Source organism: Ochlerotatus camptorhynchus, unplaced genomic scaffold (assembly GCF_037179485.1).
Source record: "Ochlerotatus camptorhynchus isolate MF236.1 unplaced genomic scaffold, CSIRO-AGI_Acam_v1.1 ptg000146l, whole genome shotgun sequence".
In the NCBI taxonomy this organism is placed as follows: Eukaryota; Metazoa; Arthropoda; class Insecta; order Diptera; family Culicidae; genus Ochlerotatus; species Ochlerotatus camptorhynchus.
This window is the reverse complement of record NW_027040636.1, coordinates 1452044-1470762: the sequence shown is the minus strand read 5'-3', so window position 1 is coordinate 1470762 and position 18719 is coordinate 1452044. Positions and strand designations below refer to the sequence as shown.

The 18719-nt window shown below is 36.1% G+C and overlaps 1 protein-coding gene across 1 annotated transcript; it reads left to right on the top strand.

Moving 5' to 3' along the window:
* Positions 1–319: 319 nt before the first annotated feature.
* Jra (Jun-related antigen) lies at positions 320–7448 on the top strand. The gene is made up of 3 exons (XM_065221705.1): positions 320–1400; positions 6337–6556; positions 6658–7448. The coding sequence occupies exons 1-3, from the start codon at positions 1092–1094 to the stop codon at positions 6975–6977; spliced, it is 849 nt and encodes a 282-aa protein (XP_065077777.1). The 5' UTR covers positions 320–1091; the 3' UTR covers positions 6978–7448.
* The last annotated feature ends 11271 nt before the right edge of the window (positions 7449–18719 follow it).

Below are 18719 nucleotides of genomic sequence, written 5' to 3'. Positions count from 1 at the left end.
AATAAAACTTCAATCATCAAGTAATAACTATGTTGTCAATACTAGCATATCCCCACATTGCTTCAGGTACCTCAATTTTATGTACCGAGACTCTCCGAGAGTGCCATTCCATACAACCTGCTACCTCCATTCGTAATGACATGAACCTTCAGCTTCATGTAGACAAACACGATAAAACACGAACGGCAACGAACCAATGAAAAGTAAAGTAACATCATCAACAGCCAATTGGCGTCCAAGAAAATGACGTCTCGTACTATTTTTAGACACGTGAATCATGAAAAGCAGCTAGTATTGCTACGATCTCCTCATTCGGGTTTGAAACCTCAAGCAGTGAACATCGTGTGATTTGTGTCGTTCATACATTTTTTTTTTCTTCTTTACGGAATCGTTTCTACTATGTCATTGATGGTGCTGTTATTATTCCAATAAGGAAGATCGGGAACAAATCGCATATTGTCGCGAACGTCGTTGTCGTTGTGGTTGCGAAACAGAAAGAATTTCAATTTCAAGTGAACTAAATGTACAGCGGATACGAAATTATATGCAAATGAGACGACAAAAATAAGTGTGGATTGTGAAACTTTTCTCGAATGAACTTTATTGTTTATCCCCTGCGGTCGTGACAAAGGAGGCGTACATTCAGCGAACTTACACGCTAATATGTATTAGTGCGTACAGGCAAGGCATGTGCAAGACTATGTCATCAATAAAGTGCAAAGTTAGCCATTGATTTTTTCAAGCACATACATAATTGATGAACTCGAGGAGCATTCTTAAACTTTTCAAAGGAGAAAAAAGTTGTGAATTGATACTTGAAGCTTAACGAAGCGAACAACGTCGATAAAACAAATTAAGTGACCTTATGGCAGAAAGACGAAGAATAAATTGATAAATAAATACATTCTATTAATGCTCTCGCCTTGAAATCGACTTAGGAACGTAGTCTTTTTGAACAAGTGGATCTTGTGTTACAGACTACACGAGTGTTGGTGTAATGCAAAGAAGAAAACAAACAAGTGTCTAGTCTAGTACACTGATAAATACATACACACATCAAACGATAAGCAAGTTGGAGAGAAATCTAAAAAATGCGAAACAACATCAACAACAACAACATGGAATCATCATTTTACGAAGATAGTAACGGGCAGTATGTTCCAGCCACAACCCAGGCACCAATCAGCTCAGGAAATAACCTGAAACGGCCGGCAACGTTGGAGCTGAACCCTGGCAAAAGTCGTAAAGCACGATTCAATGCCTCAGTGACAGCGCCACCAGTGCTCACTTCCCCGGATCTGCAAGTTCTGAAACTTGTCTCACCGGAACTGGAAAAGATAATCATCAACAATGCCACTCTACCTACGCCAACGCCAAGCAGTATTCTCTACCCGACAAAGGTGAGCTAACATTAATGGGTACTTAACAACACAGCACATCACGTATGCAAAAAAAAATCGTAAAGTCAAGGTGTTTTAACCAATTCTAAGGCGTACTCGTAACAGTGCGCAGCTTAGTAACGATGTTTTCAAAATTTAAGTCCGATAATACTAATTCGAACTTTAACGCTAATGTATGTTTTTTGGGTGGATTCATATGATGCGTGGATATATCCCAAATGTCGCAGCGAGGATTTCCATACGATTTGAATACATGAGTATCTATCGTGTATGCTACACAAGATACGAATAAGTTGCGGTGGCGATGCACCCATATTTGAACCTGAGTGCTTTTCCATACCTGCATAATTAACCACTTCATTCGAGCAGTTAAAATGACGTTTACTACCACTTGAACTTCATAGTAATAATAAAAAAAGAATAAAACATTATTTTGAGATTTTTTCTTCTAGAACCACGAGAAAAGTAGCCATCATTTGTGCGTTTCATAAAATAATAGAAATTAGTTGGTCCAGTTTTGTGGACTCGCTGGTAGAAAGTAACGCCAAAACTGCTTGACAAAGTGGTCAATTGCTAAGAAAAACCACACTTAATTGAAAACATGTAAATTACATGAACATTATTTTTTTGCTTGTCTGCCATTCGTCACATTAGCACATATAAAAGAGTTGCAAGTGAGCAACTCGAATATAATTCTATATCAAGCTTATAGAGATTCCTACAATGTTGAAGTAAACTTTCAAGAACTGAATACCATCCATATCAGAGTCGATGTTAATAAAAAGTCCCGCAAAGAGGGAAGCCAGAAGTTCCAATCGAACTGTCAAATGGCGTACCAAACGATCAAAATAAAAGTGAGTTCGTTTATTATTCTGTTCCAACCTGGTTTGGGCATCAAGATTGGGTCTGTTTGTTTTCTAAAAAATGTCAGTTTGATCATTTTTTTTTTTTTAAATCTACCTCAGGTTGAGTTTCGCACTCACAAAAGTTCGGTTTCGCACCGGGTTGGGACTAAAGTCGCTATATTTATAGTCTGGCGGATAAAATTTCGAGCTATCAAAATGCGGAAACAATTGAAAAGGTACTATCAGCTTATATAAACAAAGTTTTGATATTTCTTTCCTCGCCAACCAAACGCAAATTAACAGCATCCTGGATAGAGGAAACTTTCTCCAACCCGACGATGGTGTTAGTTTGCGTAGGCGAGCCTTGAGTCGTGAGAAAAGAGTTTCCGAAATTTTGTTTGCAGAAGCAGATGTTCTCTTTTCTGTTATTTGTCGTGATATGCTAGATTGGTTCCGATATTGAACAGCTTAATTGGTTCCCGAGATTCTATCCGCCCTACTATAAATATAACAACTATAGTTGTAACTGGTTCCGCTAACACTGATGAAAATACAATCACAAACCTGCAACATTTTCTCTTTGAGGGGCTCTTATTAACATCGACTCTAATCCATATAGGGGAAATGGCTCTAATGTTGGCCTATGGATCTAAGATTGGGCCCATCGCTATAAATCTGCTATTTATCAATTTTATCTAGATGAACGCGTCTTTGAGACGGTACTAATGGATATTTTTGGTTGCTATTGAAAATATAGTCGATTGCTGAATTTATGTATGGGCCCAAATTAGGGGCATTTAGGCCAACATTGCATCCATTTCCCCTATGTATCAACATTGTTGCTGGTTATGCAAATAGGCTAGACGGTTGGTAACTGCAAGACTTTTAAATGGAAATATATTGTAACTGAAAGGTCGCTTCCAAAGATTCAGTTAAAGGACACTTATCTGTCAAATGCAGTGCATTTCAAAATTTCAAGATGAACCAAATAAACATGAGTATGAACATTTATCAATTTAAATGCATGTCACATGAAATGCATTTCAGTTATTGGATGCCGTTCGCTAAAGGCTAGTTCACATTATGAACCGTTTTCACCAGGTCTTACGACGTGCCCAGTCCACCGTAGTCACCCAATTTATGCGGTATGAATGTTGGGTGGTTCTCGCTGTAGTTGGTGCAATTCGTAGTTCACACGCCTCCTCCACGTTCCGTCTTCCATCTGCACCTCACCGTAGGTAGTACGTAACACCTTCCACGAGCATAGCCCAGGTTTTGTGGCCGTATAGGGCAACCGGTCTAACCAGCATATTGTAGATAGTCATCTTCAAGTGGAGGCGAATTTTATTCGACTGAAGCGTCCTCCAGGCATGATTCCCTACCACAATGCTTCTTTAAATTTCTCTGCTGGTATAATTATTGGCGGAGCCCAGATACACGAACTCGTCGACAACTTTGATTTCGTTACCGTCAATCGGAACTTGGGGTTTGGTTGGGGGGTTGGGGGCGAAATAACTTATTTTTTTTTTAATTTTGGTTTGCTGAATCCGAATCTGAAATCAGATTTTGTTAAAATGAAAAACGCTCCTATAGTTGCGGTACGTTAGAAGCGTTAGGTTCCTATAGTTGTGCAATGAGGTACAGAGAGAGGTGAAGCAGATCGTGAAATATGGTTGTATTGGTAAACCAAAAAATCAACGTAAACGCAAGTAGTGACGTCACTAATTGCTTGTATCGTACAGGGGTTTTACTCACACAACTTAACCGATTGCTTCACCTCGGTAATCCAGCTCATTGATAGTTGTGTACAGAGTCTCCATCAGGCCAGTGACGAGACCTATACTAACAGCAGCTTTTGACAGCAGGCAGCATGTCCCGGGCTCAAATCGTTTATTTTACTGTGCTGGGCCCGCTGTCACGGTATAACATGTTGCCTACGCGCTTGCCAGTGGGCTGGTCTCCATACACAACTATAGGAACCTAACGCTTCTAACGTCTTGCAACTATAGGATCGTTTACCCTATTTAGTATCATAATCATGAAATTATGTGAAAAACTTATAATTATTGCCCACATTTAGGCGTTTGTTCAGCTATTGGTGTTTAAATCTCGGTTTAAATATGCAGCTTAAATCAAATATAAATGCTAACTTCTGAATAGCGTAGAACCATAGAGGTAACTCTAAGACCAGAAGGTCCCGAAGAAACGTGCTCAACTTTTTGGCTCAGCTCTGGAACTATCTTCGGTCCCAAGCTTATCGATGCACCCCTCGAAACATAGGAAAATCCACGAACACCCCAAGCAAACATAGTGTAGTACTAGAATTTCGACTATAATGGGGTACGCTTATTGTACATGTACTTGGTATCAATAGGCTAGTCAAGTAGTGAGCCAATTTAAAATCGTTAGTTTCCACCGATTGGTATTACTCCATCACTATTGAGAAATTATGAAGTATTCCATTTTTTTTACAATTTTCATTCTTGTATTTTTCGCAAGGATTCGACTCTAATTGAAAGGTCCCGCTATTAATACCCTTCTGAGTGTTGAAACACCCTCCAAAGGCGCACCCCTTTGTCAGTCCAAATTGGATTCCTTAGCAACAAAATTAAGGAATGACACCCATGGTTGTGAAATTCGACGAATTGTTACTTAGGGCCTAATGCAATGTTCAGCTTGAATTGTCGACTAACATGAGGTAGCTCTTTTACGCCTTTAACAATTTCATTCTCCCAAGCGTTGAATGGCAAGTGGTCAACACATGGGCCCCGTAACCTCAACGTCCGTGGTTCGGTTCCAGTATGTTGTTTTAGTATTTGTTGTTACCATTATTTTTCATAAGGCAAATCTACGAAATTCATAGCGATTTATTGTGGCTAAAATTCATATATAGTTCTTTTAGAATTCAGTGTATGCGTTGAAAAGTGAAATTTGATCGATATTAATTTAACACATTTCAAGCTGAACAATGCATTAGGTCCTAAGTAACACTGACCGATTCTCTTCGTCGATTTTCTCTTTACATCCTCACTAGTAATCCTTCACGGATAGAAATCTCCTTATACCTTTTGGCAAATTTCTATTGTTGATTATTCATAAAATGTATAAGTCAACTAATAAGCAGACGCCTTGCAAAAAGTTAATGAAGATCATGTGTCAAATGAAATGTATAAGCGGTCACACATACCATTTATGCATTCTTATAGGACCTATGTGGTTTATCTTATGGAATGTATAAGGTTGATGTTTTGGCATAAATGTATAAATGAAACACATGAATAAAATAATTGATTTTCGTTTCGTGTTTATATATAGAATTACTAACCCTCACGGGCTTGTTAAGACATTCTCAGCTATTTTCAGCACACAGATCGATGAAAGAAGCTGTTATCTAACTTATAATACAACAAACGCTATTAACGAAAAAGAAAGTCGATGAAAAGAATCGATCAATGTTCCTTAGGACCTAATCCATCGTTCAGCTTGGTTTCCTCATATTTCGTCGATTGAACACATTGATAATGATACTGCGCAGATATAAAAATATGTCAGATAATGTTTGTCTTTCTGTCAAACTATCATGTTTGCTTTGTGAAAATATCGCAGAGAAACAACCCGCATAAAAAAAAAACATAAGAACCACTTACCCACCATATCAGCCCAACTTTAAGTGGTATGGTAGTACCATCTATGATATCGTTAGTGTATGGTACCCGTTTATTAGGGACTAGCCCATGTGATGCTCATGTAATACTGATTAAAACATGTTCGCATTAGCGGCGATGGTTAAAATCATGTTAGCAATAGCAGTTCTGATTAAAAGCTTATTAGCACTAGCAGTGCTAGCTAAAATAAGGAGTAGCACTATTGGCATTGATATGATTTGGAGAACATAACAATACGGCATTGATGCCAAAAATAGATTTTAATGTACCAAAATACTTTACATGCAATGTATTCCTAATCATTTATGCACTATAGTAGCCATGTTAATACGTGCTTTGTTACAAATAAATTGTTTCACCATATGGTTTCAAAACATCGATGATTTGTAAATCCCTTCTAAAATTTAACATTCCTCTTATTTTCAGGCAACCACAGAACAGGAACAATTTGCCAAAGGCTTCGATGAAGCTCTCCTGTCCATGCACGAGAAAGATAACATCAGCAAGATGAATAACAACAATAATAACAATAAAAACATCAACAACAACACTACCACGACAATCACCGCAGTCTCGGCTGTCTCTACCGCAAGCACTACCACTCACAATACGATGAGTGGAGGTGACATCACCTATACTGATCTCGGTAAGTAGCACATCGCGGTTGCCATCTCCTTGAGAGGGCCAGGTGTGATTAATGGCTAGATTATTTCCTAATATTTTTTTTTTATCATCTGATCTCTACAGACTGCTATCCAGGTGTGATCAAAGAAGAACCCCAGACTGTGCCACAGTCGCCACCGGTAAGCCCTATCGATATGGAGAACCAAGAACGCATCAAGCTGGAACGCAAAAGGTTACGAAATCGTGTTGCTGCTTCCAAGTGTCGCAAACGAAAGCTCGAGCGAATCTCCAAGCTCGAAGACAAAGTGAGAGATCTTAAAACGCAAAACTCCGAGCTAAGCAGTAAAGTGTTCAACCTGAAGCAGCACGTCTTTCAGCTGAAGCAACAAGTAGTAGAGCATCACAATTCCGGGTGTACGATCCCATTATCGGGCAAATTCTAGATCTTCACGTGATCTCCCCCGTCTCTTCAGTTACCTTAGCTGTAAAGTTCTATACTTAAATAATACAGTATAGATCGTAACGAGAAATTATTTATTTCCATTAAATCTTCTATAAAAACCTAGACATTAATTTTCTTGGCGTTAGCATAAGAAACGGAATAACTTAAAGCTTGTGTGCTGCTTAATTACGACAAACAGAAATGCCTTACGAGATGGAACGAGCGATAGTTAGTGTTAACCTTTAGTGATTTAAGTAATTTCTTAGTGGAAAATAGATGAAAAGCGCTTATTTTTTGGTTAAAACGAAACGCGTAAACTACCCCTACAAAGCAGGATATTCTAGTCTTCTGAAGAAGTTTATGGACAATGAAATTGTAAAAGTTTTATGTTTTTATTATGTTTCGTTTGAACAAAACAAAAGATGAATCCAATGTGTCATATTGCTCCTACCCATATTTTTATAACAAATTGTTTAACCTCATTGTGGTATTCAATAATGATTAACGTTTTGAGTTATAGTTATGTTTGTTTTGTAAATTAATGCTTAAATTTCTATAATTTATCAGTTCATAGTAGTTAGTTTTTGTTTAACTCTTTGGTTAATTTTTAAACAAATTCTCCAAACACGCTGAATCAGAAAATGCTAAACACAATGCAAAATTATAGATGTACATAATTGAAAAATATTTACAATAAAATTTTGTTCAATCTAAATTCACAAATTTTCCCTACGATGACCATGCCACCAAAGATTAAGGTTGATAGATTAGAATCTACAAATGGCCGTTCCTTGTAAAAGCAGCAATGATGGTGGCCATTTCTGGATTCTTTCAATCTTGTTCCCTAAAGCTTTCTACAATTAAAATTTATTATTGTCTACTCAATGGTGCCTGGATTATTCTGGAAAAATTCGCAAGTAACAAGTTTCCGTACATACCTACAATAGTTATCTAGAATTCTATAGTTCTTTTCATAATAGAGAAACGATGTGATTTGTTTTGGTGAACAAAACAATATTTTTAGTTTCAATAAGATGGATAAATCATTCAAAATTCCCATTCATTAACATCTCAACAGCGCTGCTTTTCATTGAGTTTAAGTATTGACAGCGTTTATATTGAAAAACAGACATTTTTAATCAACAAAAAAATGGAACAAAAGTTATTAATGATTCAAGTCACTGATGTCTTATGATTATGCAGGCAACATTGGTGTTTCTGGCGCCTAGAATAGAGCACAAAAATCATGGCTATACAGGGTGTTTGGTTCTGGGTTTTACATATTTTTAGGGTAGATAGGGCTCCTAAAGTTATGAAAAAATCTCCATGAAACATAGGGTCGGAAATGACTGCTAAGTGAGTTATTCAACATTTTATGTTTTTTTGTATTGCCAACTTTGGTTAGCTATATTTTTTTAATCTTTATGTGGTTTTCTGATTTCAACATACCAAATGAAAGATTAAAGTTTTAGCTATCAATGCTCATTTAATAAGAACTCGATTAAAGTTAATTTCATACATTAAAATTGAAAAAAAAAGTTGAAAGTACCAAAAAACTGGTAAAATTTCATACATTTTAGTGTTTTTAAATTGAAAATTTTCATTTCTGTTTAGTTGTTCTACAAAACATTTTCCATGCAGTTTCCTAGATTTGTGCCTTTGGTAGTAACCTTGTAGGCTTTATTTCTGACCCGCTTTATTAGACTTTATTAACCCGAGAATACCCTCCACATGCTGAATTGTGAATGGAGCATTTTATTTAAATCTGGTTAGTGCTACGTTAGTAGAAAACTTCAGGACTACTCAATAGACATATAATACAGAAAACATAATTTCTTTTCAGATTTTTAGGTGTAAACATAGACTTCCGCTTTTCTACCACTGTAGCAGTAACCAGATTTAAATAAAATGCTCCATTTTCAAAATAAAAGCATTTTAAGATTGCACTCGTATACTTCCCCGTGGAAAATTTTGAAACCATCATCACTTTCATAGTTCTTCTATTCTCCACGAGTGCCAACTTTGATTTGCCAATTACCACTACCTAATTGGCAAATCAAAGTTGGCGCTCGTGGAGAATAGAAGAACTATAAAAGTGATGATGGTTTCAAAATTTTCCACGGGGAAGTGTACGAGTGCAATCTTAAAATGCTTTTATTTTGCAAATGGAACATTTTATTTAAATCAGTGGTAGAAAAGCTCAAATCTATGTGTACACCTAAAAATCTGAAAAGAAATTAATTTTTCTATATTATTTGTCTATTGAGTAGTCCTTAAGTTTTCTACTAACATAGCATCAACCAGATTTTAATAAAATGTTCCATTTGCAAAATAAAAGCTTTTTAAGATTGCACTCGTATACCTCACGGTGTAAAATTTTGAAACCATCATCACTCTCATAGTTCTTCTATTCTCCACGAGTACCAACTTTGATTTGCCAATTCTCTCCCTTCCGCTCTCAGAATTAGCTGATTCGGTGTCTCTCGTTGTGTTTTCTGCTGAGACTGAGAAATATTCGATACCGCAGTTATGTTTTCTTTCGGCGCAAGAGATGTGCGGTAATCAAAAGTTAAGAATGTAGCTAAACATTTACAATAACATTCTACCAAATTTTCATGTGCGTAGTCCACTGCAACAGCCGCACGTACGAACGAATAGGGTGACTATAGCGCATTTTAAGAAAACGTCACAAGTTTTTATGGCTGTTTTAAATCAATAATTACGAAGAAACCATAAAGCCTACAAGGTTACTACCAAAGGCACAAATCTAGGGAACTGCATGGAAAATGTTTTGTAGAACAACTAAATAAATAGAAATGAAAATTTTCAACTTAAAAACACTAATATGTATAGTTGAAGATGCTAATTTCAAATAACAGACTGTAGTGGTAATTTTTATACGATAGATGGAGTAGATGAAAGCATAGAGTTGATAGTTCCGTTAGAGTACGGCAGTGTGAAGATTGCATATAGATATTAGAATAGCGAGCTAGGACCACTTTTAAGGAAGGTACAAATCGGTTTTTTCATCTCTCTTTACCAAACTCCCCCTTTGGAGAGGGATGGTGAGGGGTGTCCCCCCCCCCCCGCCACCACTGGCAAAAAGAGATGAAAACCGACCCGCTCAAGTACCAACTGTGTGTTTGAAACAGTTCTACCGATTTTTACCGCACTTCAGTTGTTATTTGAAGGAAGGCATCCAGTCGTAGGTTTGGAAATTGCAACTATTGTTTCATCTACTCCATCTATCGTATAAAAATTACCACTACAGTCTGTTATTTGAAATTAGCATCTTCAACTATGTAAATCGTTGACTTCACGTAGAAGTAATACTAAAACATATAGTCAAAGCACTAATATGTATGAAATTTTACCAGTTTTTTGGTAAATTCAACTTTTTTTTTCAATTTTAATGTATGATAATTAACTTTTATCGAGTTCTTTTTAAAAGAGCATTGATAGCTAAGACTTTAATCTTTCATTTGGTATGTTGAAATCAGAAAACGACATTAAGATTAAAAAATATAGCTAACCAAAGTTGGCAGTACAAAAATACATAAAATGTTGAATAACTCACTTAGCAGTCATTTCCGACCCTATGTTTCATGGGGATTTTTTCATAACTTTAGGAGCCCTATTTACCCTGAAAATATGTAAAACCCGGAACCAAACACCCTGTATATAGCCATGATTTTTGTGCTGTTACACTGCTGAATACAGTGTTGCCCACAAAACAGCTGATTGATCATGCCATACGATCAGGGTGGTCAGACCTACCGATTTATAGGTAATCCTACCGATTTTCGGGATGCCTACCGATTCACAGACGAAAGGTTAAAAACTACCGATAATCACAGATTTTCAGTTATCTTGAAAAATGTTCAATACCTATGTTTTGTTTTCCGTGTAGTCAGAATTAGCATTAGAATTAGAAATATTGATTTCGACACTTTTAATAGTACGTTGGGTGAAATGCACGGAAGCTTGTTTATCCTGAAGACGGTTGAATTCGCAAAGTTAAGTAAAGAGGCACATCATCTAAAGAACTGCCAATATATTTGGTACAAGTGGTTTGGCCACAGGGATCCTGGCTGTGCTTGATCAATTTAAAACAGGCAATCTCGTAGAAGGATTCAATGTACAAGACTGCGGATTGAGACATCGTGTCTGGAAGGTAAGCTCCCTCGTTGCTCATTTCCCCATGTTTCAAATAGCAGAGCCAGTCGTGTCATTGATCTAATCCACACTGATGATTGCGGCCCTATGTCGAACGTCACCCCTGGGGGTAGTCGCTACCTGATGACATTAATCGATGACTTTAGCCGGTACACGGTTGTTTGTCTGCTGCAGCAAAAGGCAGACGTGGCAAATTGCATCAGCGGTCCCACGTTAAAACGCGGTTTGGGCGGGCTCCTTGCATCATCAGATCAGGAGGTGGCGAGTATGTAAACAACGAGTAACGAACTTTCTACGAAGGAGAGGGTATTCAGGTACAGATAACCGCAGCATATTCACCGCAGCAAAACGGCGTTGCGGAGCGCAAAAACCGCACACTTCAGGAGATGGCAACTTACATGTTGCTCGATACCAACTTACTGAAAAAGTATTGGGGTGAGGCGATAATGACTGCAGCTTATATACAAAATCGTTTTGCCTTCCCGTGTCATCGATAGAACTCCGTACGAAAAATGGTTTGGGAAACCACCAGTGCTAAGTCATTTTCGCATATTCGGAAGTCTGGCATACGTCCACATCCCGGAAGTGAAGAGGACCAAGTTTCACTCAAAGGAGCAAAAGCTAACTTTTGTTGGTTATTGTGAAGACCGGAAGGCCTACCGTTTCTTAAACCCAGAGACAGATAGGATCACTGTAAGTCGCAATGCACTGTTTATTGAACAGCGTAATGGTTCCCACGAATTAGAAGCTGAAGAAAGTGGTCCTGCAATCGGAGATGATGGACGGGTGACTGCAACATCTGAATGTTCATCTCAGGAGGAGACGATTGAGCACGATGAGCTACTTCAAGAGCCACCGCAGGAGAAGCAGCAAGAACCAGCAAGGAACGAATGTGGTGATGATTCGGAGGACAAGTTTTATGGCTGTGAAGACCAGGAAATTATACAAACACATGCGCAGCGTGGCGAGAAACGGTCAACAAGAGGCGTACTCCCACGGTGACTGGAAGTCGATGCAGATCCGTCGTCCTACACGCAGAAAAACAAAATATTTAAGCGTAATGATATTTGACGTAAAATTAAAAAGAATTTCATTTTGGTTTGGCTGCAAAAAGAAATCATTATTATTTCAACAATCCAGTATCTTTGTTTCTAAAAACTCATGGATTGTTAAATCAAAAAGAAAATCTTTTCGAATTTACAAGAGTTTTCATGGTTTTGACGTGAGCTGTCATATTTGGCAGCTGGGTCAACAAAAAAATATATTTGTTAATAAAAGAAATTTCTTGTTGATTCAATCATATTTATTTTATTAAGCCTGAAAATATACACAGTAGAAATAAAAATATGTTAATTGATTCAATAATGTTTTGTTTTCTTTTAGTAACAAACAGATTTGCAATTGAATTTAAAAAAAAACCTTTCTGAGGCATAAAATCTCTCCGGTTCATGAGTTGATGGGTAGATAGGTAGGGTCGAGGTGTGGGAGCTGCCTTCCTGGCGTCGATACTGTCGAGAGCATTGGTACTCAGTACGGAAAAAAATCAAAGAAAAAAAATAAAAAAAAACAACTGTTTATGTTTAGCAACTGCAGCATACTTACTTACCTCAAGTCTCAAGATTTTCGGAAATCTTGCACTTATTTCCCAAAATTCACTGTTAAAAACAATATTTTCGTCGAACGCGGAAAAAAAACTGAATCAAACGAGAAAAGTTTTGTGTTATTGTTTACATTTTTGTCCGGGAACTTGGCTTAATAAAATAATATAGTTATTTTAACAATAGTTGCAGTTGAAGAGTGGCTTATTAAAACAAAAAGAATCCTACACAGCAAAAAAAATGTAATATAGATCAATGTAATTCAAGCTGGTGTATACAATAATGATGTAATAGCAAAAACCAGATACAAAATTACATCAATGGATGTAATTTTGTTCGCAAAATCGATGTACATCGTACAACGTAATATAACACAACAGGCGGAATGATCTCTGTGCAGCTGTTTGGATGTAATATTCAACAACTTTTTTTTTTCTGTGTACACAGCAAAAAAAGTTGTTGAATATTACATCGAAACTGCTGCAACCAGGTCAATCCATCGGTTGTGTAATATCACATTGTACGATGTACATCGATTTTGCGAACAAAATTACATTCATTGATGTAATATTGTATCTGTTTTTTTTTTCATACATCAGCTTGAATTACGTTGATCGATATTACATTTTTTTTGCTGTGTATTTTGAATTTATTTGAATAAGTATTATCGAAACAATAAAATGCAATATAATTTCAATCGGAATTGTTTGTTAAATACAAATAAAGTTTTTTTTTTGGTTCAATGCAAACAATTTTCTGTCCGTGTAGCAGACGCAATTATGTTTCCGGTCAAAATAACTATATTGTTCAATTGTTCTAGAGCTAACTCGAAACTAAAGTTGATTTGACTATATATAGAGGGCAACAACTATAGTCCTTAGTTGGCTCCTCGGTTGGCTCAACTATTTTTTCAGTAGATGAACGTCCAACTTAAAAATACAACCAACAATCAATACGAAACTAACGATTTTAAATTGGCTCACTACTTGACTAGCCTATTGGTCCCAAGCAAACGATTAACGTATCCCATTCTAGTCGAAATTCTAGTACTACGCAATGTTTGTTTTGATTCGGTATGAAAGTTTGACAGATAAAATGAGGGGTGATTGGTTTTTCCTATGTTTCGAGGGGTGAATCGAATAGCTTGGGACCGAAGATAGTACCAGAGCTGAGCCAAAAAGTTGAGCACGTTATTTCGGGACCTTCTAGTCTTAGAGTTACATCTATGATACAACTATGCTTTAGTTGATTTAAGAAAACTATTGTTATTGGAGCAAAATTTTACAATGTTTATTAAACAAACTGCTCTTCATTATCGACATATTAAGGAAGTTTGTTTTGCTTCTTTATCGATCTCAAAAACACAACAGGAAAATCATAAAAAATAGTGAACAAGAACATTCAACTTAGATTTGAACCGTGTTCATCTGCGTGAGAGCCAGCTATCTTATCGCCTGCTCTACGCATCACAAGTTTCAAGAATGTGGATTTATGATGATCACTTGAAACCAAATTATATTAATAAATTACATTTGACGGTTGTTATAACTGATCAAATTTATAGTTGAATTGAGTATAAGATAAACAGTTGAATCTATTAGGTAGGTATGAGTTGACGGTCAAATTAATGTTGGAATAACCACGAATAACCACCGACAAACAGACATGCAACTTAAACTTACACTGAAACAAAATTCATTGGCAAAAATACTATATTGATGGTTTAGATTAGAGTCGGTGTATAATGAGTCACGCCAAGAGTGAAGCCAAGTCTACCTATTGAACTGTCAAACCGGCTACCTATCGTGCAAAGTAAATAAACATTACGATGCTATGAAAGGTCCACGAAAGGTATTGCAATAAAATATAAAATATAATCGAAGAAATGAGCATAAACACGCAGTGAGCGTTAAATTGTCATGGGATACGCTCGGTAATGATTAGTAATGAGAATTTCTACTATTTTTTGTTAAGATAATTTGACAAAATCACTGATATAATGATTTACTACAGTCGCAATATTTTTTCTCTCGCTAGAAGTCATTTGAAGTTGATGTAGACGTCCTCTGTTGCCAAGTGAAAAGAAAGGGAATCCTTCGAAAACCGTGATGCGAGTTCAACTGTTTTTCTCTTGGCGTGACTCATTATACACCGACTCTAGTTTAGATCACAAACGAAGTGACAGACGGAGCGGCTCGAAAACTTTGGTGACTAACCTGCTATTTCAATTTTTCAGTGTACCACATGGCAACACCACTACTACTGGATTGTACCACATGGCAACACTACTACTGGATTGTACTAGCATTTTCACCAAATGTATTAGAATGTTTTGGTTCTATCTCTTTCACTCTATTCAAAACTGAAATGCATAAAAAAATGACAAAATGTTACGTACTTTTTGCACACTGTCAAAGAATCATTGTACACAAAATCAACTTTGTTCAAATCAAAACAAAAAAACTAACCCATCTGGTGGATGATGGCACAAGCTCCAAGAAAATTCTATTACAGTGAACCACATTATTTAAATGGATTTCTTCGCCAGTTAGTCGTCTGTCACTTCGTTTGTGGTTTAGATTAAATACCCTCACCAATAGATTTTTTGCAGAAAACAATTTCATTTTATTTTACTATTATTTCTATCAAAATTACTATGCATTTTAAGCAAGCATAGTAGTTTTGCCAGAATCATACACACAGAAAAATGGATTTTTGTCTCAGGGCCTAATGTATTTTGTTATTGATTCAAACATATTGTATCATTATTTCAACAAAACATATTTTTGAATCAACAAAACGGTTTTTAGAATCAACAAACAGATTATTGACTCTATAACCGGTTTGTTGATTCACACATATTTTTCTTTGATTTAACCGAATAATATATTTGAATCAATACCAAAAATATATTAGGCCCTGAGCCAAAAATATATCCATTTAAATTAAAAAATCATTTCTCTGCGTGTAGTAAATTTGTTAACATTCATAGTCGACTATACTGAATTCATAGTAGATTCAACAGCAATAAGCGTGGTTATATTGATAATAAGTGCTTTCTGCAAAATAGTATTCCTAACTATGGTCCTTGTTTCAGTGTAACTCTTGATCGAGAATCCACACGGACAGAAAATTGTTTGCAATGAACCAAAAAAAAACTTTATTTGTATTTAAACAAACAATTCCGGTTGAAATTATATTGCGTTTTATTGTTTCGATAATACTTATTCAAATAAATTCAAAATAAGATTCTTTTTATTTTAACAAGCCACTCTTCAACTTCAACTATTGTTAAAATAACAATATTCTTTTATTAAGCCAACCAAATTTAATTTAATTTAGCATTTATTTGTTGGGTCCGTTCCCCGGGCCATGATTGCAAAAATAACTACCAACACCAACCATTCCCTCGTTCCCGGACAAAAATGTAAACAATAACACAAAACTGTTCTCGTTTGATTCAGTTTTTTTCCGCGTTAGACGTGAATATTGTTTTTAACAGTGAATTTCGCGAAATAAGCGCAAGATTTCCGAAAATCTTGAAACTTGAGGTAAATAAGCATGCTGCAGTTGCGAAATATAAACAGTTTTCTTTATTTTTTCCGTCGATCTTGTTTTCCGTACTGAGTACCAATGCTCCCGACGCCAGGAAGGCAGCTCCCACACCTGGACCCTACCTATTGACCCATCAACTCATAAACCAGGGATCAACGACTTTACTTCCCTTCCGAAGATAGGCGTCATCGGAAATGTTATGCCTCAGAACATCCCGGCGGCGCCGACTGGGATTGAACCCAGGCCTGCTGGGGTGAGAGATAATCACGCATATCACTACACCACCGGCGCCGCTAAGCTTAAAACTTTATCACATAAACGTTCATGTAAAGTTCCATAACCATTTTTAACCATAACCATAATTTTTTTTAATTCAATTGTAATTTTGATTGATACTAAAAGAAAACAAAACAATGAATCAATAAACATATTGTTATTTCTACTGCGTATATTTTCAGGCTTAATAAAATAAATATGATTGAATCAACAAGAAATCTCTTTTAAAATTAAATTTTTTGTTGTTGATTCAGCTGCCAAATTTGACAGCTCACGTCAAAACCATGAAAGCTCTTGTAAATTCGAAAAGATTTTCTTTTTGATTTAAGAATCCATGGGTTTTTAGAAACAAAGATACTGGATTGTTGAAATAATAATGATTTCTTTTTTGCAGCCAAACCAAAATGAAATTCTGATTGATTTTACGTGAAATATAATATTACGTTTAAAATATTTTTTTTTCTGCGTGCATAACGGCGGATTCAAATGTGCAGCAATCCCATCTGTCAAAACCATATAAATTTTATTATCTAGATAACAATAATTTGCCCAAAATAGATTAGGCACCAACCATCTCATACATTCTGTATGTGTGTTCGTGGCTAGGCTACACATTTTTCGCGAACACGGCGGCAGATGTCAATTTTGTGCTTTGATCAGAAATTTTATGATACTTTGTATGGTCATTCATGTCGGTTTGTCGGTGGAATAACCACCGACAAACCGACATGTATGACCATAGCAAAAACAATAACATTTCTGACCAAAGCACACTAATGACATCTGGCTCCGGGTTCGCGGGTAATATTTAGCTAAGCCATGGCCCTAATAAAAAATAACCATAAACGAACGATAACCCAAATCATTGAACTATTCCACAAATGGTTTGGATGATACCCAGAACACGTCGTTAAGCAAATTAACCATACAATTTTTATTATGGGGACCCATGAGCATGCAAAAGTTATGAATTGGTTCGTATCTAATCTATTCTGGACAAATTATTTTTATCTAGATCAAACAATCCTATGGTTTTGACACTGCACATTTAAATCGACCGTTTACGATTTTCGGGCATAAGTAAGAATTAAGTGTCATGTCGGTTTGTCGGTGGAATAACTATAGGTTTCTTTCAAACAGCAATATTTTTCCATGTGAAAGTAACTATTAGGATTGTTATCTTAACTTAACGAATTTGTTCTCCGTGTAGAGAGTAGAAAGCGAGCTAAGGTAAATTTTGAGGAAGGTACGAAACGGGTTCATCATATCCTTTACCAAACTCCCCGTCGGTAAGGTTTCTGAAGATCTTCGAAAATCTATGAAGTTCAACAGCGATTCCATAACTTTTACGAAGTTCCCTGTACTTCTATGAAGTTCCCCTAACTTCTGTAAAAATCAACTTTATAAATTTGAAAGGCTCTAATGGAAATGGCTCTAATGTTGGCCTATGGATCTAAGATTGGGCCCATCTGCTATTTATCAATTTTATCTAGATGAAGGCGTCATTGGGGCGGTACTAATGGATATTTTTGGTCGCTATTGAAAATTTAGTCCATTGCTGAATTTATGTATGGGCCCAAATTAGGGGCATTTAGGCCGACATTACATCCATTTCCCCTATTTGTCGTTATGTAGATTTTAATTTTATTTTTTTTGTAGTAAGCGGTGAAGTAACTCTTGATCATTGTTGGATCTTCATTCACTAGTCATATGGATCTAAGCAAAAGTTTTATTTTCAGACATTTATCAGTGAAATAATAGTGCAGATAGTTGAATATGTGCAGCAGTTATCTTAGACGAGTAAATTAGTCCGTTTAACGCATTTTTAGAACTCATTTTGTACATAAAAAATCATTGAATATATAGATTCTAATATACATGAGAATACCATTTCTATGCAGCCAATGTAACATTTGAAAACAATTTGAATAGAGGTATACTGAAAAAAAATTAATATTTGACTTCTATTTCGTATTCTACATCTTGATACCACTGATAGTTACATTGATATATTAATACAGAAAACGATACTGCTTAGGTGTTCAACTACTGTGCATTGAATAATAATGTGAGAAGAGCAAAATATAAACGTAACAAACTATAGTTGGTGCAACCCAAAATTTAAAAAAAAAATGGAA